At 23.8% G+C, this 24,569-nt stretch overlaps 1 protein-coding gene across 1 annotated transcript; it reads right to left on the reverse strand.

Moving 5' to 3' along the window:
• Positions 1-688: 688 nt before the first annotated feature.
• On the reverse strand, positions 689-4,720 carry LOC145842432 (kelch-like protein 25). Its single transcript, XM_082949881.1, has 3 exons — positions 4,525-4,720; positions 1,964-2,928; positions 689-712 (listed from the first exon to the last, which is right to left on the reverse strand). The coding sequence occupies exons 1-3, from the start codon at positions 4,718-4,720 to the stop codon at positions 689-691; spliced, it is 1,185 nt and encodes a 394-aa protein (XP_082806007.1).
• Between the last annotated feature and the right edge of the window lie 19,849 nt (positions 4,721-24,569).

Genomic DNA, 24,569 nt, shown 5'->3' on the forward strand with positions numbered 1-24,569 from the left:
TTCATTACTCTTAAATTATTCAAACCATTTAAATTCAATGAGAGCGCTGTTGTTTGTGAGTTAGTTGCAGAGCTTTTTTATCGATTATGTTTTTAGTTGTTGTAGCCTGGCACTAAAGACGTTTAGTTATAAAGAGTTATGTTTTTTACTTTGGCTTTTGAGCAAAAGTAGTTTATGTTGTGTCATTTTTTAACAGTTTGTTGTATTGTGTTTCATCGTATTTTTATAAATTTGTAAATACATATTTTGTTTTTAAGACTCGATTTCTTTATATTATCAATTTAAGCAATCTAACAATCTTACTACTTAAGTAGGTTAAGTTTAAATGATAGTGTAATTTTAAATTAGCGTTTAATATATCGATTTAGCTAAGTTATTTAGCTAAGTCAATTCTAAACATTAGCTTAAGTAACCGTCACCGATATTGTTATAACGCGTTAAGACAGTTAATTGCCAGGTCCGCGTAACATAAGTAAAACTTCGGCTGACCGGTTCAAAATATATAAACCATCATCCATCCTAAGACGGCTTAGGGTGACTCTGGCTTTGCGCATGAACCTCAAACAATACCTAACCTTCTTTGGAGTTTCTACTTTTAGTAGATGGTGACCCAAAAATATTAGATTTTTTTAAAAATATTTAGCTAACTCGAAGAAAAGTCTAAAAGTTATTATTGACATAGTTTATTCTATGCCTGGTAGCAGCTAACTCCCTAGAGACAAAAATGAATTAAGAAAAGAAAGGTGTGAAACATTACTTCTAGTTTTCAAGATGTACTCAAGCAAATTTAGTACGAGACAATAGTATGGTTCGAGTATTAAAAAAATAGCAATATACAGTACCAATTCGTTTTATAAAATCTTTAGAGAGCTAGAAATTATACAAAATGTCTTGCAATTTTTACAGTCATTAGGCCTTAAAACAAAAATATCAAATATTGAAGCTGTAATTAATATTTTCGAAAACTTTTGTTGGTACAATTATATCGAAAATCATAGAGAAAGATATGTGAAGTTTTTCTAGTTTAACTAGAATCGAAAACAGAAACCTCTATAAATGTAAGTTAATTTTACATGGCGATTACGGAAAAACTTATATATTTAAATATATAAAATTATCTTTTAAAAAATCAATAAAACTTATGATAGTTTAACAAACACAAATATTGGATCTCAGTATGATTCGCAAACAATTAACCTTGTTGTGAAAACAATAGTGAGTGTAAAGATAAATAGTAGAATAGACCTTTTCGAAAAATTACATTGGAAACTCTTAATCTCTATTTTAAAGGTATTGTCAGTTCTAAATTTGAAAAGTTTATACTTTATGTAAAGTAAGAATTTTACCCATGTTCAAGATGCTCTGAACTATCGATACTCTTATTGAAATAATACGTTAAACTTATTGAACTAGATGATATAACTATATTATATGTCTACTTAAATATTATTAATGTTTTATTTCAACCTTGGGGCTGCCAATACTTGATTGTTTCAAATTCTTATAAACTTTTGTACGTTTTAACTTATAATTTCAAGCTTTAGAATTTCATAAAAACTAAAATGTATTGTAATAAAAATAACTAATGTAAATTTTTTTAGCTTTAACTCTTTCTTACACAAATAATATAAAATACAATAGTCAAATTATACATAATTTATTAAACATATCTTTTACTACTCATAAACTTAAACTATTAATTTTAACTATGCATAAGTTAATTAGTATTCTTTATGTTTTAACAAAATACGATTTAATACCAAGGTAACTTAGCAAAGGAAAAGTAAATAAAATCTTTTTTTACTTCAAATTGTTCTTCAGACCATTTATCCTTGTCAACATCATAACAAATTAATTTTTTTGTAATTTTGTAATTTTGAAGTATTAAAATTTTATTTCCAATAGACGTAGCTTTCTTCAAATAAATATTAGGTGATTTCAAAGCTATAAACTTCTTACAAACATTGTCAAATACTTCACATTTACTTTTTCCATTATCAATAACAAACAGTTTATTTTTAGCAACAACTAAACTATGATCATCATGACGATTTATCGTGTTAGCCTTTGATGACCATTTATCACCAAACACATCATATGATTCTACTGATTTCAAAGTAATTTTATCATTATCCATTCCACCACAAACGACAATATTTTCTTGAAAAATTGTACAAGCTGCATACGATCTAGCTACATTAATTCCAGCAATTTCTTTAAAGCTGTTATGTTTTGTGTTGAATTCTAAACAGGGCTTAGTTGTTATTACATAGTCATCATCATAATCATCTATATAACCACCAAATATAAATATTTTATTCATAAATGCACAAGAACAAAAACAATGGCGTTCATCAACCATACTAGATACTACAGTCCATGTGTTAGTAGGTGGTGAATATTTTTCAACTGAATTTACAAAATTATTAGCACTATCAACACCACCAAAAACATAAACTTCTCCTTTTAAACAAACAGCTTCAAAATCTTCTCTACATTGATTCATTGGAGCAAGATATTTTACGCAGGTCATGTTACTTCTATCAATTTGTTTTACTTTACTTACAACTTTATCCATTCTATCATTAGAACGACCAAAAATCAACAAATTATATTTGTTTTGGTTACAATACCTACTAGTGTAATAAATATTTGACTTTTTTTTGAAGTAGTTGTTGTTTGCTGAAAATTCTTCTAATATGTTATCATTATCATAAATTTCAGTAATTGAAGAAATTTTATCTGTAATATATTTCAATGCATGTTTTGATAATAAAGGAAGTCGGACTTTTAGTAACAATTGTTTAGCATGTTTGTGACGTTGTTCACTATTGAATTTCAACCAAGTAATTACTGCATTAGATATTTCAACTTCTGAATGAATAAACAATTCAGAACTTGAAACTATTTTTGCAACAAGACTGAAGTCTAAATGTAAAAAGTTTTGAGTTTCAACTACGATTGAAAAACATCGTTCTATATAATTTAAAGACGACTCAGAAATAGTAGCTAGGTTGTAACATTTAGCTAAACAATAAAATACGACAACATTTTTAACTGTTAATTTGTCTTGAAGGATTTTGCTAATCTTTATGAATGTATCTTCATTTTGCAAAAGCTTATTTATTTTCAAAGCTAAAACAATTTAATATTCTTTCATATTTGGTAAATCTAAAAAATTAATTATGTATAAACATCATATTTGTAAATTTGCTTAGAATAATTGATTAATTTTTAGAACTAGAAATCTACGTAATTGATAACAACATTAATGTTTTATTTTAAATAAAATAAGAAATTGAAAATCTTTAATTTTATAAGTTATTTGTAACTATTGTTAAAAAAATAAAAAAATATTACAGTATTACTTTTTTAAATTTAACATATTAAGATATGGTAGTCTACTAGCAGTTCTCTGATAGGAGATTTGGCTTAGCGCTGTTTATAGATGTTTAGTAAAATTTTAAACTCTAAATTCAAAAACCGACAAGCATATAAGTCTGACCCTTTACAACAAAATTTGAAACTCAAATTTGATATATTTTGGTTTAAAATTATTATCAGATAAAAATGCATTAAAATTAAGTAAGATATAAAATCAATATTTTTTTTTAAAACATAAAAATATTTCAATTGTCTTTTTAACACCTTTGTAGTATTTATTAAATACAAAGTTTATCACAATAATTGTTTTTATTTATTAATTATATTTTATAGAACTTAATTTTTTAACTTTTTCTTAAAATCCACTATTTTTCGAGATATAATAAGACGAAGTCGAAGAATTTAATAAAATACATTGATAAATGCAAAAATAAAATGCAAAAAGAGACTTTTTTGTTAGAAGAATATCTTTTCCTACATTTTAAACAGTGTTTTTTAAGTCTTAAGTAAATAATAAACCTTACTATTTTACCAAAAAAAAAAGTTGTCTTTTTTAACTAAAAAGACATTTTTTCAGATGTGCTTTTATTTTTTAGGTCGTAATTTTTCTAAATCTTTACAATAAATATTTTTAATAACAAGAATATATCCTGATTACTCAAGTATAATACATTAAAAATAATGGGTAAAATTTTTTTTTGATTTTTCGGATTTCTGATTAGTTTTACTGTAAAAATATTCCAGTAAATTAGATTAAATTGGTAACATTTAAATAAAATGACTAAATCTCAAGTATTTTATAATTTTTTGTAATTGAATTAATTATTTATAGTTTTCCTTTATAATTTACCTAAAAGTAAATATTAACATTAAAAAATATCACTAACCCCTAATATGCTCTTTGTATCTATTTATTTAAATTTTCTTTATATAGTTTACAGTTTTCAAGTTTTTTTTTAACTTTTTAATAACATCTATTTTTAATACTAAGTCTTTTCTTTTAAATTTTTAATCCTTTCTAAGCATAAAAGTTATGCTTTAACTAACAAAACAACTCTATAAAAAATTAAAATTAATAAAATATATCAAAACTAAATATAACAAAATGATCAATCTAAAATATTTTTTTAATTTTCTTACCTGTACTTTCAAAAGGGTTGTAAGCTCGTACAATTTTATCATCTAATTGTTTTGTAAAAAACTTCATGCATTTGTTTTTGAAACAATCAACTACTGAATTTCTACAAGTTGCACCAAAACTTGCTAATTTTTCCTGGTTATCTTCAAGTTTTATTCTTTTAACACCAATTTTGTCCATATTACTTTCACCTGACATAACTTGATGATACTTTGTTTAATCTTGTTATAAAAAATCTGAAAATATTAGTTTGAATATGTTTAGGTATTTCAATAGTTATTTACTTTTTGATTAAGAGGAGTATTTAAACTTATAGTTTATTATGAAAAAACTTCGATGACTAACTAGTTTTTAACTATAAAAATTACAGTTTAAACTAAAAAAATTCTAATTATATCAAAATATAATTTATAAATTTAAAAATTTAACTGAATTATTGCTTTTTTTATTTAAAAAAAAAATTAAAGTATAAAATCAGAGCTTTTTAGAACTTGAAAAATTGGGATGTAAGAACACTTTAAAACTTTTGTTTTGTATAAAACAACATTAATTAAAATACTTTGTTAGTAAACATGAATAAAACTATAAACTTGTTATGTGTAATTTTTTTAATGGTTTTGGAAGACTAAATTAAACAATAGAAATAACAAAATATTCAACCACACTATAAAATTGATAATATTCATTTAATTAAGCTTATACTTTTGTTTTGTTTTTTCACAGATACCTAACACTACAAATAATAGACATCATTATAAATACTGCAATATTGTTTAAATAAAAACGACTAATATGTTTAAATGTGTTAAGGCAGGAAGTGATATATGATTAAAAATAAAGAATTAAAACTTGTATTTATAGAATATTAGTACAGTAATAAAAATAAACGAAAAAAAACAAAGTAAAAATAAAATTAAGAAAAAACACTTGAAATAATTAAAACTATATCTAATAAAGTTAGCCAACCTGTGTTTTGATAAAAAGAACAAATGAGCCTAAATCAAACTTAGTAGAATATGTAAAAACTATTTGAATATTTATTACATTAAACTTACTACTGAAATTTCACAAGAAGTAAAATGAATCAAATAGTTTTAGTTTGTTTTTTTAAACTAAATAAAGAATATTTCAGATAGTTATAATAACCCTAAACTTATGTCTAAAATACTGGCCTGAGATTAAAACTAGATTGAGTTCATTTAAGAAAACCTAAATAGTTCCGAGTCATGCCTTGATTATCTTTATTTATCTATCTTTAGTATTTATTTATTTAGTTATCCTGAATGTTTAAATACTCTTATCCAACTATTATGAATTTCTATTATAAAAAAACATCTGGTCAGCCCGAAATATATACAAATATCCTTAGTTATTTTGAGTTTGTGACAACCCTTATACCAAAATTTTTTACGTATTAATTAAATATTTTTAAAATTTCCGGATACATAACTACATCTTTTATTCTAATAACTTTTTAAAATAATAAATTGTACTTACTAAATAATACATTTAAAACCTAATGAGTACCAATAAAGTTAGGTCACTTAAGTTTATAATTTTAACCTAGATTGAAATAAAGTTGAAAATTTTTAAAATTGCAGTCAACACATTTGCATTAAACACTTCTTTTACGTGATTTCAGTAAAATATATATTTTTCTTAATTTTAAGGATTTAGTTGGTAGGGTTAAACTATTTTTCTCGGTGTAAATGCTACATCAACAACCAAGATAAAATTTAATTTTTTAATGAAAACTTGCATAAAGTAAAATTTAAAATTATTTGGCCTCTTAAATTTACATAAAGATTAAGTTACCAATTTTTTATATGTTTTCTACTAAGCTTTATAACTAGATTCAATTCGAAAAAATAGGGTCTTCTTTAAAAGCTTAAATCTATATATACAATAAAATAATTACTTGTATTTACAAAGTAAAGTACTAATAGAATTAAATTTAAGACAAAACAAAAATAAATACTGACACTGCTGACTGTAATTTAGATTAAGTAAAAAGACTAAAACAAGGTGTCATTCTTTGAGTACAAGAAAACAGAGCCTGTACTTAAGCCATTTAGTCTGAGTCACCATGTTTAATAAGAACTTTTTTAATATTAATAAGCAAACAACTTGACATAAACTACTCTTAAATCAGCTTAATAGACTAAAGGTTACCAAATATGAATAGTAATGTTAAAATAGATAATTTTAAACTAACTAAAATTACAAGAAAGGTCAGCTAGCCTGAGTTATGGTGTATGGCAATAAAGCAACCCTGTGACTAGCAACAGTTGTTTTTTACCAATTAAAAAAATCATTAAAAGCAAATAAAAAAGTTTTGGATTCAACGAGTGTTTTAGGATAAAGCTGCATTATAAAAAAAGTTTTTTGTTGTTTTGGTCACTATAGGCTTTTTTGACATTTGAAACTTGTACATCTCTCAAAAACTTTTTGTAATAAATTTAAATTTTTCTCATCAAAAACATAAAGGATAGATCTAAGCATATTTATAACATTTTAAAAACATTATACACAACTATATTATTTTTTTTTACAAAATTTACCATATCCCATGCAAGATGAAATAGCTTCACTTAATATTAAAAGTTAAGTAACAATCTTTTTTTAATAAAAAGTTATTTAGATTTTGCAAGTTCATTATTAAGCTGTTATTGAGCAGCTTAAGTTAATTTTTTTAATCTTTTATCTTTCTTATGGGTTTAACTGGGTTGAATATTTTTTTCTGTCCACTCAAATAGCTGAAGACTTCTTGATTTTAATAATACTTGAGTTATTTTACTTTAACTATGTGTGTACAACTCGATAACTAAAAGGTTTTTAGTAGACTAGGCCCTTAAATCAGTTTTAAAGAGAATTTTTATCACTAAACCAACAATATAATAAAGAGATGTTAGTTTAGGAATTAAGTTTTTTATTTATTACAAAGACTGCGACTAACATATTTTTACTTTCTATAATATACCATAGTGACAATTAATTTTTACAACATTTTTCCAGGTTTTTTAAGCATTTTCTTTTAATAAAAATTTAAACATAAAAAAAAACATTTCAAAATCTATATAATAACTAAAATGATACTCTAAATGTGTGGGAGTTTAATTTTTAAATAATATAAATTTAAACATGAATTTTTTTTGATTAATGTTGATATAATTGCATTTTCGTTACTAACTATAGTTAAATTCATTAAAACAAAACATGTAATTTTTCCGAATTTTACATAACTTTAACATTCAAAGTTTTTTCTTCAATCCAATATCAAAGTGCTGGATTTTTTTTTATAGCTTGAATTTTATATGCCATAGTTTTAACGTTAAATAGCCACATTAAAAACTAATTTAACTTTTGCTTTCATTTTTTTTCCAATAATTAAGTACCATGGATAGATTTTAATTAAACTCTAATTTTTAAGGTTAAAACATATTAAATTCATAGGTCAGGATCACATAATTGGGTTGTTTTGTTGCTTGATTAGGATTTTAAGCTTAACAATTTTCCCTCTAAGTTTTTAAGGGTTAAAATTTTATCTTTTGAGTATTAGCCAAACAACATGTCACCAAAAGTATTTTTTGACGAAAAAAAAGAAAGAATTAACTTTTGCTTACTTAAATCTTAATTAAAAAAGTAGAATTAAACATCAATAAACCTTCTTAAAAAATTCATCAGGGTTGCCACTTATTTTTGAAAATACTTATTTTTGTGTTTATTTTTAAGTTAAAATAAAAAACTAAGTGAAGTAGTGTTCAACTAAAATAAAATACTGTAAAGCTACTTTGAATGTGCTTTTTGTTAAATTGATAATTACAAAAAGTTTAATTTTATGTTATATTTTTTGTGTGAAATCAAAAATTTAGTAATTCAAATGAAAAATGTGTTTAAAACTACAGGTTTTTTAATGATTTTTGTTAACATTTCCATATTCTTTAAAATTTTATTTAAAAATTTAACAAATTACAGGTTTTATAGCCTATTCCAGGTTTTGTATTTAGTTTTCCACGTTTTGTAGACATCCTGTTTAACCGTGTAGATTGAAGATTGAAAATGATGTTTATCAAATATTATAAAGTGAAATATTACATTTGAAAACATATTATATTTCTTTATTATCAAAATTTGCTAAAGTATATAATACTTAGTAATTTAACATAATTGCATAATTATTGTTATTTACAAAATACATCAGTCTCATAGTTTACCCTTTATAACAGTGTTTTATTATTATGTAAGTTAGCTTAAAACACTCAAGTAAATAAACCTTATAAAAAAAGTGAATAAAAGGTCTTGATTGTTGTAAATACTTATTAATATACACAGGGATTCTACTGCTTTAGTCAAAAAACTGTCCTGAATGACCATTTATTTGCTTGAGTCACCATGAAATTTTTGAAATCCTAAGAAAAAAAAAACTTTTAAAATTCAATAAAAAAGCAGCTTCTTCAACAAAATTGGGTAAAAAATAAAAAAAAATATTATAATCAATTCAACTAAACTTTATTTAAATCTAAAAAATGGCCAAGGATTTCCAAAATCTTAAAACATTTCTCAGGCTTCTAAAGATAATCATAACTATCTAGAACAGCTTGACTTTAAAATCAGATTTAAACTATCCTGAGACATCCTAATATTTACAAAAATTTTAAGATAGTTTAAGTAATCCTGAGTATCCTGAGTGTGAGGCAACCCTGTACATATATTTTTTGATTTTAATACTAATACTGATGAGTTGTGTCACTAGGTATTTATGTACTCATTTTGTTTAACTCCAATTCGCGTGGCCTGATGTTGAATGGGTCCTAATTAGAGCTTTGAAGACTCTCTAATGTGCAAAATATTCCAGGATTTAATCAAAGTGGTTGACACATATACAAAGAAAAACAACCTTTTACAGTGATTTCTGCTAGAATTTCAGAAATTAAGATTAAAATGAGTTTTTTTTAATTTTAAATAAATTTACTTTATTTTCAAAAATGACATGATCTACTTTATTGTGGCAAATTGTTAAACATTTATGATTACATAATTTAAATATTGATAAAAAGCTTTGAATTTTTAAAACTAATACAAATATGAATAAGGTATAATTTATATTTTTTCTCTTTTATCTAAACTTCTACTTTTAGAAGCTTTTTAAATTTTCAAAATTTTATAAACAAATACAAAAGAGTAGCAAACTTGTAGCAAAAAAAATTATATCTATTAATATTTTTAAAAATAACTAATACAGTTTTTTTTGTTTTACCAAACAATATGTAATTTCCACTATATATAATACTTTTTATTTTTCTCTTACTACTATGGTATGAGCTGTGGCTATTGAACTAAAATGGCTTTTTTTTTTTGCTTTTTTTTTTAAAGTGAGTTGTTGAAACAACAAATTCAAGTCAATAAGAAATATTTATGTTTATTTAAATTAAATTTTTTAATAAACAAAAGAAAAATGACTTCTGAAAACATATTATTGAAAAAAATATGGTAAAAATCGAAGAAAATTTCAAATATAAATTACAACACTATGTCCGACAAATGATAAACAATTGATTTCAAAATGTTTTAAAACTGTGGTATCTTCACACAAAAAATTATGATTTTCAATTAAACATATCGATTCTTTTGATCATTTATATTTGCTTATATCAGAAGAAGTGACTGAAAATCTGTTATTTCGAAATGGATCCGATTCTAATGTTAGTGTGTTTACCCTCATATTTGCTGAGTCAGCAAAATTTAATTCAGTAATTTCTCGTTTATTTTTATTCCGTATCTATTTTGCCACCATACCAAAATATGTCATAGATTAATTTAAGATTAAACTTTATAAAATAAAGATAAAAACAAATAATAAAATGATTCATTTTTATATTAAATAAAAAATTATCTTGCTGACTCAGCAAATATTGAGTTAAACACCACCACGTTTCAACAAGACATTTGAAAATATTACTTTTCTGTTTTCCATTGAATTATTATTATTCAAATAAAATAGGTTGGTTGTTTTTTAAGAGTAATATTTTGTAAAATTGACAAAAATTTAACAACCGTTTGTTTTCACACCAGTATTTAATAATTTATCATTCGCAACAATTAAATCTTGAGTATTATTACGTTTTATCATATCAAGGATTGTTCTGTATTTACTTGATCTTCATTATTGTTCCTTTCACCTGAACTAACAAAATTTCTTTGAAGAACTACACAAGCTACATTAATTCTTGCAATATTCATTTAAGTTGATTTTTTTAAAGAGTGACATTCTGTATTAAACTCTAAACAGAAGTTATTTGTTAAATTGTTATTATCTGCATCATTATGATGAAAACCTCCGAAATTAAATATTTTATCTATAAAATATACAATCGCAAAAGTTTCAACAATTATCAATTTGCTATTTTATTTCAACTGTTAGTGCAATATAAATATTTCAAAATTTTTTTAATCAAATTGTTGATAGTATCATTACCACCTAATAAATAAACTTTTTTCTTCAAATAAACTATTTTTAAACATTTTTGGTTTTTAAAAGTTGAGTAATTTTTTTTTTTTACTCAAAATTTTTCAATAAATTGCAAGATTACATACGTTCAATACAACACATCAACAAGTTGTTTTGAACACAAAAATTATTTGTACTGTTTTGAAATAACTTTTGCTTGCTATAAAAGTGTTTTCTTAATATGTCAATACATTCTACTTGCTAGAGATCGACTAATATTTATCTAAAACACATTACAGTGTACGATCTGCGAATAACGAAATCATATTTTAAATATTTACTAATTTGTACACTTTATATTTGTTTAAAAATTTGTTTTTGAAATTGGACCTTTAGCATCTTTTGTTAATAGTGGTTTTGACGTAAAGACATTTCCAGGGTTTGTTCCATAGTAAGTACTTCTTACCACTTGTCTTAATTTCTTTTCTTACATCTCAAAGGTTTTGGTAACGAATGAATGTTTTTCAGGTTCCAATGTCTTTATTTTATCCAAATTATTCGAATGTAAATGTAAATTAGTTTAAACTTAAATTATGTTAATTAACTTTTGTGAGTACACGTTTTAATACGATGATAAAAATATTTTTTCTTCCTTGTTAACTTTTAGATCTAAAATATTTATTTATACAATATTAGATGAACAGTACTGGTCTCGTATGTTCCAATGTTTGACTTAGAAAATTATTTAAAAGTATTTTGTAATTTTTGTGGTAAAAGTTAAATAAGTTACAACTTACCAAAGAATAATAACAAATTATAACTTTAAAAAAGTTTTAAAGCTAATTAATCTATTCGTTTGCATTAGTTGGTTTAGTTTTAATTTTAAGTAAGATTCGGTCATTTAGTGGTAGCAGGCCAACCTTCAAATTTCAAAAGATAAATATACCGACTGCGTTTTAGTATTTGCTTTCCATAACATACCAAAAATATTTTGCCGGATTTAATACACTTAAATATTTTATTTTGATCGTTCTACATTAAAGCGTAAGTAAGCATAAGTTTAGGGTTCAACTTTTCTTTTGATATTAATCTATAAATTTTATATTAAATTATATTTTTTACTTTGTTTTAATAGACAAACTTTTTTCTTTAATATTTTTATTCTTTGTGTGTCTTTTGGTTTAAGTGGCCTAGGTCTATCATATGGACAATAAACTTGTTATAGTAAAGTAAAACATATAAAATAGCATAGTAGTTAATTATTAAGTTAGAATTCAAAGAAATTAAAAAAATTTGTTTTACACTTTTAGTATTTTTCATCTTAGTTTCAAAATGAATTTAATTTTTTGTCCCTGGTACGAATGTTATTTTTATAATATTTTTGGCTTCTAACGTTAAAGTTTACAGTTTAAAAATTTAAATCTGTGATTTTATGTCTTTGATATGTGTCTATTATAAAGTTTTAGTACTTAGTTTTTTTTTATGTTACAGATTTGGTATTAGCTAACTTGCATTTGATCGGCCTGCGTGCAAAATTGATGTTTTCTGCAAAAACGTCATCGTAGCAAAATGTCGCTGTGCAAAAATGTCACTTTAAAAATGTGACGTTGTGCGAAATTGTCGTTGTGCTGCCAACGTAGCTATAGAAAAGTGACGCCTTGCACAAGTGATTCTATGTGCAAAAGTGTCCCCTCGTGTAAAAGTTATCTCTCGTACAAAATTGACCCAATCCCAATTAAATCAACCACTAAATTTTCGAAGTAATTAATTGGCTTACAGCTCAAAAAACTGAAAAATGTCTTCAGAGGTGTTGTATAAGGCACATCATATAGATGATGGTAATACCCTGTGTGTAGTTTAAAGAATCTACCACTGCTGTAAACAAAGTCCCTAAACAAAGCGAATGAGTTTAATTACTTATATCAATGTATTTCAAATCAATTTTAATGTTGAAAAAATTTGTAGTCATTTATTGAAGTTTTGTTGACTTTGGTTATTTGTTGAAACGAAGTTAATTTTATCGTGAAAACGTCAAATTAATCGGTTACATGACAATTCAAATTCGGACAATTCAAATTCCGACAATTCAAATTCTTAAAAAAATGTTTAAAGGACTATATCTAAAAAAGTAATATAAATTTAAAAAAAAACATAAAAAATGCTTATGTAGATCTTATTAATATCTAAAAGCCACTTTATTTTTTTTATAAAAATCTTAAATATTTTTCAAGATATTTTAAATTTTATATAAAATAACTAATTTTTTTCTTTAATAAAGCCATATATCAAAAAATGTTTAATTTTTTGCAAAAAGAAAAAAATGGTCTGTAGGTATTTATATGATTTATATATGCATTTTTTTATTTTAGACAAATATACATTACTTTTTTATTTTAAGCAGTTTCAATTTTTTGTTAAGAATTTGAATTGTCGGAATTTGAATTGTTCGAATTTGAATAGTCGTGCACCCAAATTAATCATTACGTCTTAATTTTTTTCATCATTCTTAATCACTTAATTTTTTACTTTTATTTTTCGTGTTTTGAGTCTTAAATTTAAATTTACTGGTCTTAGGCTACTACTAAATTAAATTGTTTTTATTCAAATTTTTGCGAAAAGCTTATTTAAAATTTACTCTTAGTGTGCTAGGTTTTCAAAATGAAAATTTAATTATTTCTATAGTTTTTTTCCCCAATATATATGTCTAATATTTCGTGGATTGTTTAAATGATTAAGTATGTTCTACAATCTAGTAAATTTAGTACATAAAAATAATTTTTATTTTCTGTTTTGAAGTATATTAAGCATTTTTAATCAAGATTTTTTATTCATTTATGAATAAAACGTATTCTTCTTCAAAATTGATCTTATTTTTTTTTTAAATCCATATTAAAGAATACTATTGTTAAACGCAAGTAACCTTAACTATATAACTAAAACTGAGTACTAAATGATTTAATTTGACTAAAAAAAATTATAAATTTTTTTTCAATTCTTGATAAGTAAATTTAGTTTTAAATACTTCTATGTTCCTTGTAATGAAATATTGAAGTAGTTAGTTTTAATTAGTTGATCAGCCAATACTTTACAAAAAAGTTCTTAAATATGTTAAAATGCTTTTTTCATTAAAATCGTTGTTTATCCAAGAAAATTTGTCCCATCAACTATTCATGTTTAAGTTTTTACAAAAATATTTTTAGTTGTCTTAATTTAGTTATCAAAAAATTAAGCTTTAGTGATAAACTTTTTTTTCAAATAATCAGTAAAAATTAGAAAACTTCTATGTAAATTTATACTCATTTACTATTGTGGCTTATATATATCAGTGTTTAAACATAAGTAGTTTATATTAACACAACGAGTTAATACGATGAAAACTTCACACAAGAAAAATCTTGAAATTCTTTTGTTACATTGCATGAGTTTTTTGACCATTAATTATTATTAACATCATTACAAATTATTGATAAACTAAATTCATAAAGTTTTATTATTTAATGCCTTATATTTAGTATAACAAATACTTGGTTGATGCTTTAAACATACAGATATCTTACAAACATTTAACAACTATCATCTCCACGGTCTATAACTAATAAATTTTCTTTTAGAGTAACTAAACTTTGAAAATACTGATCATTTATCATATTAGGCAGTGATGACCATTAGCAAAAACATCATTATTTGTTATATGTAAAATTTCAAACGGTTTCAATCAAAAGCAACTCCAGTTTATGGATTTTATTCATTGTAAATTTAATACTTTATTACGCTTATTGTGGTAAGCCAACATTAATAAAAAACTCTTATTCTTCTTTAAATAATTAAAATTCCCTTAAGTATTTACACCTCTTTTTATAATGAACTAAAGGAAATTAGTTAGTTTACTCAAGGAAAAAATTAAACGTTTTTATATAAAATATATCAAGTTTAATTGACATATCATCAATTACAGACATGTATTATTGCTTTAAAAATAAATATTACTTAGGATTAGAATCTGATTCAAAGATATGATTCGTTTCAGCAACCTTCTTTACCGTTTATTGTACCCGAGTATTTTTGAAAATAATAATTTTGTTAAAAAATTAAATTTTAATTTTGTAGTTGAGAAAGCTTGAAGCTCAGCTGTTATTAATTTAAATATAAAAACACCTTAGAAATATCCGAAAACAACGAGACCCAAGGTTATATGTTAACAAACTCCAAGCGCAGGTAGAACTTTTAGCCGGTAGAACAAAAGCTAACATAAAAGCTAAGGAGATACCATGTTTTGAAAATCTTAAATCTGTTTTTAATTTTTCTTAACAATTTACATATTACCATCAGTTTTTTTTTAGGAAGAAGATAAGTCATCTAATTTATTTAATTATGTTCAACTTTTATTCAATTTGTTAATCATTTCATTGCAATTTATTCAGTACATCAATAACAAGTGTTACAATAGCGATTTAATTATCTTTTTACTACATGACATAGGTAAGGACCAATTTGCTTGTATAGTTTAAACCGACAAGCACTAAGTGCTAAGAAATTGTTTAACAATGATTTGTTTTCAATTAAGCTTTTTGGTGAAATATAATTTTAAACAAATTTTTTTTACATAAAGATTTAATAAACAAGGGGGTTTTTTTCTTAAATTCAGATAAATATTTATTATTTTGTTTCAAATTTTTAATATTGAATTTTTGGTAAACTTAATATAAAAAGTGAATATAATAATGAATAACTCTTTTCACGATTACAAGTTTGCTTTTAAAAAATATAGTTTTGAACAAGTATTACTAACCGCTGACTGTCGCATGAGAGCTGTTAACTTATTGGAAAACAAACACCCTAACTAGATGTTATGCAATCTAGATTTTAAAAGCAGTCGAGCGAACAAATAGACTTTGATCGATAATAAATTATACAATTAGGATATTTATAAGTAGCCGAGCAAACGAGAAAGTAATTTAGACTTCAAGCCCTGCAGAAAATAACTCCTTTTGCGCTTTGAGCCGAATCGGCCATTATACGAAGGTAGCTGAATTACCGGTCTTATTCAAATATTTGTTTATTTAAAAAAAATACTTTTCATTTTATGCTTTGCAAGTACGTAGTTTTTATATGTTATTTTATATAGATTTCGTAATAATTATAGTCAGTTTTAACATCGACCTCTGCTGCATTACTTTACAAACAATGGCTTTACTTTTGCAACGTCGATGGGGCGTACAACTCGACTCGAGTTTTTAACATTCCATAAAGTCTATGAATTACAACCGTAAGTTAGTTGAAAATATATATAAGTTGAAAATTTAGTAGCCCATGTTTACAGTTGAATTATATCTAGCTAAATTACTGCTGGTAGATTATATTTTTTAATTTTCACTATTCTATTACCTATCGTTAAATACTTACAATGATAGTGTGTTTAATATGGTATTGAAATCGATCTAAAAACCGTTCAAAAAAATTTAAAACTCTTATTTTTAACAATATAACAACATAGCAATCAAGTTAGAAAACATTTATTAGATAACAAGAAGATGATAATTTAAGTTAAATTCTTACTGTAACCTAAAGTTCACAGATTATGCATTATTTTTCAACGGATTCTGTTAATACAAAGGTATCTTTGTGCAAGCAAAACGTCGAAGACCTTTTTTAACTTCACATGATTCAAGAGACCATTCGTCTTTATCGACATCATAACAAATTACTGATGAACTGTAATTTTAAATTATTACGATTCTGTTTCCAATCGACATAGCTTTATTCAAATAAATACTAAAAAGTGATTTTAGATCAACAAATCTTTTATTGACATTGTCAAAAACTTCACAACTATCTCTTCCGTATCCAATAACAAATAGTTTATCTTTTACAACTACCAAACTATGATTACTATTACCATTAATCATATTTGGCATTGGTGACCATTCATCAGCATATACATCATAAGATTCTACTGAGTTTATATCATCACCAAATAATTCATGGTTGTCCATCCCACCAGAAACAACAATATTTCCTTGAAAAACTGCACAAGCTGCAATACTTCCTGTTTCTTTCATTCTAGCTACTTCTTTCCAAATTTAGTCAGAAAAATTTTCTTCTTTTGTATCTAGTTGTAGGCAAGAGGAAGTTGTTTCAATGTCAATGTCTTCATTAGAAAAATAACCTCCAAAAAAATATATTTTGTCCATAAATGCACAAGCACAAAACTGCTGACGTCTATCACCCATTTATTTACTACTTTCCAAGTATTAGTAGAAGGTGAATATTTTTCTATAATATCTACCGGTTTAGCAACATTATCAAAACCGCCAAAAACATAAACTTCTCCTTTTAAACAAACAGCTCCAAAGTTATTTCTACATTGATTCATTGGAGCAAGATCTTTAACACAACTTATGTTACTTCCATCAATTTGTTTACTTTACTTACAACTTCTTCGAATCTATCATCATAACCTCCACAAATTAACAAATTATATTTGTTTTGGTTACAATACCTACTTGTGTAAGTAATATTTGACTTATTTTTGAAGTATTTGTTGTTTGCTATTACTTCTTCTAATCTGTTATCATTATCATAAATTTCAGTAATTGAAGAAATTTTATCTGTAATATGTTTCAATGCATGTTCTGACAATAAAGAAAGTCGGACTTTTAGTAACAATTGTTTTGCATGTTTGCGACGTTGTTCACTGTTGAATTTTATCCAATTATTTGCTGCATTAAATACTTCAACTTCTGAGTGAATATCCAATTCAGAACTTGAAAGCATTTTTGCGACAAGACTGAAGTCTAAATGTAAAAAGTCTTGAGTTTCAACTACCATTGGAAAACATCGTTCTATATAATTTAAAGACGACTCAGAAATAGTAGCTAGGTTGTAACATTTAGCTAAACAATAAAATACGACAACATTTTTAACTGTTAACTTGTCTTGAAGGATTTTGCTGATCTTTATGATTGTGTCTTCTTTTTGCAAAAGCTTATTTATTTTCAAAGCTAAAACAATTTCATATTCTTTCATATTTGGTATATCTAAAAAATTAATTATGTGTAAATATCATGTTTGTAAATTTGCTTAGAATAGTTGATAGATTTTTAGAACTAGAAATCTACGTAATTAATAACAATATAATGTTTTATTACATAATGCTGTTATTTTATATATAATAAAAAATTAAAACTTTAAATTCAATAAAATTTTTTGTAATTATTGTTAAAAAATAAAAATAATATTACAGTATTAATTTTTTTAATTTAACATTTTAAGATATGGTAGTCTACTAGCAGATCTCTGATAAGAGATTTGGCTTTGCCTTGTTTAAGATGTTTAGTAAAATTTTAAACTGTAAAAGAAAAACCGACAAGAATAAAAATCTGGCCCTTTACAACAAAATTTGAAACTCAAATTTGATATAGTTTGTTTTAAAATTATTATCAGATAAAAATGCATTTAAATTAAATAAGATATAAAATCACTAAATTTTTCAAAAACAAAGAAACATCTTAATTGTCATTTTAACACCTTTGTAGTATTTATTAAACACAAAGTTTATCAAAATAATTGTTTTATTCACTAATCTTATTTTATAGAATTAAATTTTGTAACAGTTTCTTTATATCCACTATTTTCTGAGATATCTTAAGACGAAGTCAAAAAATTTAATAAAATCCTCACATAAATGCAAAATTAAAATGCAAAAAGAGACTTTTTTGTTAGAAGAATATCTTTTCCTACACTTTAAACAGTCTTTTTCAAATCTTAAAAAAATAATAAACCATACTATTGAACCAAAAAATAAAGTTGTCTTTATTTAATTTGAAAAGACATTTTCAGATGTGCTTCTCTATTTTTGGGTCATATTTTTTCTTAATCTTTAGAATAATATTTTTTCAATAACAAAAATATCTCCTGAATACTTAAGTCTGAAAAATGATGGGTAAAATTTTTTTTTTGCTTTTTTGGATTTCTGATCAGTTTTACTCTAAAAATATTCCAGTAAATTGGATTAATTGGTAACATTTAAACAAAATGACTATATCTCAAGCGTTTTATATTTTTTTATAATTGAATTAATTATTTATAGTTCACCTTTATAATTAACATAAAAGTCAATCATAAGATTGAAAAATATCAATAACTCCTAATATGCTCTTTGTATCGATTCATTTTAATTTTTTTAATATAGTTTACAGTCTTTAAATTTTTTTAAACATTTTTAACAACGTCTAATATTAATACTAAGTCTTTTCTTTTAAATTTTCAATCCTTTCTAAGAATAAAAGTTATGCTTTAACTAAGAAATTAAGTCTATACAAAATTAAAATTAATAAATATTATAAAAACTAAATATAACAAATAGATCAATCTAATATATTTTTTAAATTTTATTACCTGTACTTTCAAAAGTGTTGTAAGCTCGTACACTTTTATCATCTAATTGTTTTGTTAAAAACTTCATGCATTTGTTTTTAAAACAATCAACTACTGAACTTCTAGAAGTTGCACCAACACTTGCTAATTTTTCATGGTTATTATTAATTATTATTCTTTTGACACCAATTTGGTCCATAACATTTTCACCTGACATGACTTGATGATACTTTGTATAATCTTATTATAAAAAATTTTAAAATATTGTTTTGAATATGTATAGATATTATAACATGAATAAATCTGTGAACTTCTACTGTGTAATTTTTTTAATAGTATTAAAGTACTAAATTAAACGATAGAAATAATGAAATATTCAACCACACTATAAATATGATAATATTCATTTAATTGAGCTTATACTTTTGTTTTGTAATTCACAGATACCTAACACTACAAATAATAGACATCATTATAAATACTAAAATATTGTTTAAATAAAAACGACTAATATGTTTAAAGGAGTTTAGGCAGGGAGTAATATATGACTATAAATAAAGAATAAAAACTTTTATTAACAGTAATAAAGATAAACATAGTATAACAAAAATAAAATTAAGAAAAAACACTTGAAATAATTAAAACTATATTAAATAAAGCTAGCCAACCTGAGTTTTGATAAAAAGAACAAATGAGCCTGAATCAAACTAAGTAGAGTATGTAAAAACTATTTGAATATTTGTTACATTAAACTTACCACTAAATTTTTACAAGAAGTAAAAAGTTTAAGTTTGTTGTTTTAAACTTTATAAATAATATTTTACATAGTAAAAATATCCTTAACCTTATGTCTAATATACTTGCCTGAGATTAAAACTAGATTGAGTTCATTTTAGAAAACCTAAATAGTTCCGAGTGATGCGGAGATTTTCTTTATTTATTTATCTTTGGTGTTTATCTAGTAATCCTGAGTATTTGAATACTCTTTTAATGCTATTATGGTTTTTCTTATAAAGAAAAAAATTCATGTTGGGAAATATAAGCAAGTATATCAAATAATATAGTTATTTTGAATTTGTGACAACTTTTATACCTAAATTATTTACGTATAAATTTAATTTTTTTAAATTCCGGATTAATAACAACATCTTTTATTTTAATAACTTTTTAAAATAATAAATTGTACTAACTAAATAAAACATTTAAAACCTAATGAGTACCAATAAAGTTAGGTTACTTGGGTATTTCATTTTAACCTAGATTGAAATAAAATTTAAAATGAAAAATTGCATTAAACACTTCTTTTACATGATTTCAATAAAATATATATCTTTTTAATTTTAATGAATTAGTTGGTAGGGGTTAATTATTTTTCTAGGTCTAAATGGTACATCAACAACCAAGATAAAATTTAATTTTTTTATGAAAACTTGCATTAAGTAAAATTTTAAATTTATTTTGGCCTCTTAAATTTATATGAAGATTAAGTTATTAGTTTTTTATATGTTTTTTACCAAGCTTTATAACTAGATTCAATTCGAAAAAATAGGGTCTTCTTTAAAAGCTTATCTAACTATACAATAAAATAATTACTTTTATTTACAAAGTAAAGTACTAATAGAATTTAATTTAAGAACAAATAAAAATAAATAGTGACACTGCTGACTGTAATTTAGATAGTGTGAAAAAACTTTAACAAGGTGTCATTCTTGGAGTACAAGAAAATAGAGCATGTACTTAGGCCAATTATTCTGAGTCACCATGTCTTAATAAGAACTTTAAAAATATTGATAATCAAAAAACTTGACATAAATTACCCTTAAACCAGCTTAAGAGACTAAAGGTTACTAAATATGAATAGTAATAATAAAATAGATAGTTTTAAACTAACTAAAATTACAAGAAAGGTCACCTAGCCTGAGTTATGGTGTATTGCAACAAAGCAACCCTTTATCTAACAACAGTTGTTTTTTTACCATTTGAAAAATTCATATAAAGCAAATAAAGAGTTTTGGATTCAATGAGTGTTTTAGGATAAAGCTGCATTATAAAAAAAGTTTTTTGTTGTTTTAGTCACTAAAGGCTTTTTTGACATTTTAAACTTTATACATCTCTCAGAAACTTTTTGTAAAAAATTTAAATTTTTCTCATTAAAGAAAATAAAGGATAAATATAACATATTTAAACCATTTTAAAAAACATTATTCCTCTATAGACTTCTATATTATTTTTTTTACAAAACTTACCATATCCCTTGCAAGATGAGATAGCTTCACTAAATATTAAAAGTTAAGTAAATTTTTTGTTTTATAAAAAGTTACTTAGAGTTTGCAAGTTCTTTATTAATTTGTTACTAAGCAGCTTAAGTTAAATGTTTTTTAAACCTTTATCTTTCTTATGGCTTTAACTGGGGTGAATATTTTTTTTCTGTCCACTCAAATAGCTGAAGACTTCTTAAATTTAATGATAATTAAGTTTTTTCACTTTAACTATGTGTGTAGAACTCGATAACTAAAAGGTTTTTAGTAGACTAGGCCCTTAGATCAATATTTAAAGGGAATTTTTATCACTAAACCAACAATATAATAAATAGATACAATATTAAGAATTAAGTTTTATATTTATGACAAAGACTGCGACTAACATATTTTGACTTTCTATCATATACCATAGTGACAATTAATTTTTACAATATTTTTCCAGGTTTTTTAAGCATAATTTTTTCTTTTTAATAAAAAATTAAACATAAAAAACAAACATTTTAAAATTTATATAATAACTAAAATGATACTCTAGATGTGTGTGAGTTTAATTTCTAAATAATATAAATTTAAACAAGAATTTTTTTTGATTAATGTTGATATAATTGCATTTTCGTTACTAAGTATAGTTAAAGTTTTAAAAATAAAACATGTAATTTTTCCGGATTTTACATAACTTTAACATTCAAAGTTTTTTCTTAAATCCAATATCAAAGTACTTGATTTCTTTTTTGTAGCTTGAATTTTATATGCCATAGTTATAAAGTTAAATAGCCACATTAAAAACTAATTTAACTTTTGCTTTGATTTCTTTTCCAATATTTAAGTACCATTGATAGATTTTAATTAAACTTTAACTTTTAAGGTTAAAACATATCAAATTCACATGTCATGATCAAATGATTGGGTTGTTTGATGTAGTTATGTTGATTGCTTAGGATTTTAAGCTCAACAATTTTCTCTCTATGTTTTTAAGTGTTAAAATTTTATCTTTTGAGTATTAGCCAAACAACATGTCACCAAAAGTATTTTTTAACGAAAAAAAAAAAGAATTTACTTTTATTAATAAGTGTAAAACAACAGATTTTTTAATGATATTTGTTCAAAATTCCATGTTATTCAAATTTTATTTCAAATACTTCTCAAATTCTCGGTTTTCTATTAAGTTTTTTATGTTTTGTGGACACCCCGACTTAACCTTGTAGATTGAAGATTGAAACTGATGTTTTTCAAATATTATAGAATGAAATATTACATTTGATAACATAATATATTTCATTATTATCAAAATTTTCTAAACTATTTAATCTTCAGTTATTTAACATAAATGCATAATTATTGATTTCTATAAAATACATCCGTCTCATAGTTTACCCTTTGTAACAGTGTTTTATTACTGTGCAAATTAGCTTAAAACAGTCAAGTAAATAAACTTTATATTAATAAATGAGTAAAATATCTTTTTTGTTGTAAATACTTATTAATATAAACAGGGATTCTACTGCTTTAGTTAAAAAACTGTCCTGAGTGACCATTTATTTGCTTGAGTCACCCTGAAATTTTTCAAATCATAAGAAAAAACTTGAAACTTTTAAAATTCACTAAAAAAAAATTTCTCCAATAAAATTAGGAATAAATTTTTTTTCAATCAATACAACTAAATTTAATTTAAAGTCTAAAAAAATGGCCTAGGATTTACAAAATCTGAAAACAATTCTCAGTTTTCTAATTAAAATCATAAATATCTAGAACAGCTTTAGTTTAAAGTTAAGTTTAAACTATACTGAGTCATCCTGGGATTTTCAAAAATTTAAAAATAGTTTGAGTATTACGGAATATTCTGGATGTGCAGCAACGCTGAATAAATATTTTCCACATTTAAAATGATAATGATTTAATAATTTGTGTCACTTGCAATTTATATAATAATTTTGCTTCACTCAAATTTGTGTGGCCTGATGTTTAATGGGTCCTAATTAAGGCTTTTAAAACTCTCTTAAGTGCACAATATTCCAGGATTCAATCAAAGTGGTTGACACATATACAAATAAGACAACCTGTTACAATAGTTTATGATAGAATTCAAGAAATAGAGATTATAAAGAGTATTTGTCCAACTCAAAAATAATTATAATTTTTTTTTATTAAATGACATACTCTACTAAGTTGTGGCAAATGGTTTAAGATTTTTGATAACATAACTTCAATATTGATAAATAACTTGGAATTTTTAAAACTAATACAAGTATGAAAAATGTATAATTTTATATTTGTTTCTTTTGTTCAAACTTTTACTTTTGGGAGCTTTTTAAATGTGCAAAAATTTATAAACATAAACAAAAGAGTAGCAAACTTGTAGTAAAAACTTTATATTTATTAATATTATTTAAAATAACTAATACGTCTTTTTTTTAGTAAACAATATGTAAATTTTACTTAGTTTATTACTTTTTGATTTTCATTATTACTATGGTATGAGCTCTATTTTGAACTAAAATGGCTTTTTTTTGTTTTTTTTCTAAGCAGTGAGTTGTTAAAACAAGTAACTCAAGTCAATTAATAACACTTATGTTTGATGAACTGAAAACTATTTACTGAAACAATAGAAAAAAAACATCTAGAAAATTGTTAACAAAAAAAAAGTTAAAAATAGAAGAAAATTTCATATATAATTTACAACACTTTGTCAAACTAATAATACGCAGTTTATTTCAAAACGTTTCAATACTGTGCAGAGATGTTAAATCGCAGAGCACAAAATCCCCGCAGTAGAATAAAAAAATAAAATCCCCGGCAATAGAATTAAAATTTCTTGAAAAAGCTGTATTTTACAAGTTGAGAACATAAAAGTTTCATATATTCAATTACACCAACATATTTCCCAAGTGTATCACTTCATATATTAAAGACGAAAAAGATGAAAAGAGTATTGCAGTAAAAAATGCAATAAAAAAATCTGCGA

Source organism: Thalia democratica, chromosome 1 (assembly GCF_965202585.1).
Source record: "Thalia democratica chromosome 1, ktThaDemo2.hap1.1, whole genome shotgun sequence".
NCBI classification, from domain to species: domain Eukaryota; kingdom Metazoa; phylum Chordata; class Thaliacea; order Salpida; family Salpidae; genus Thalia; species Thalia democratica.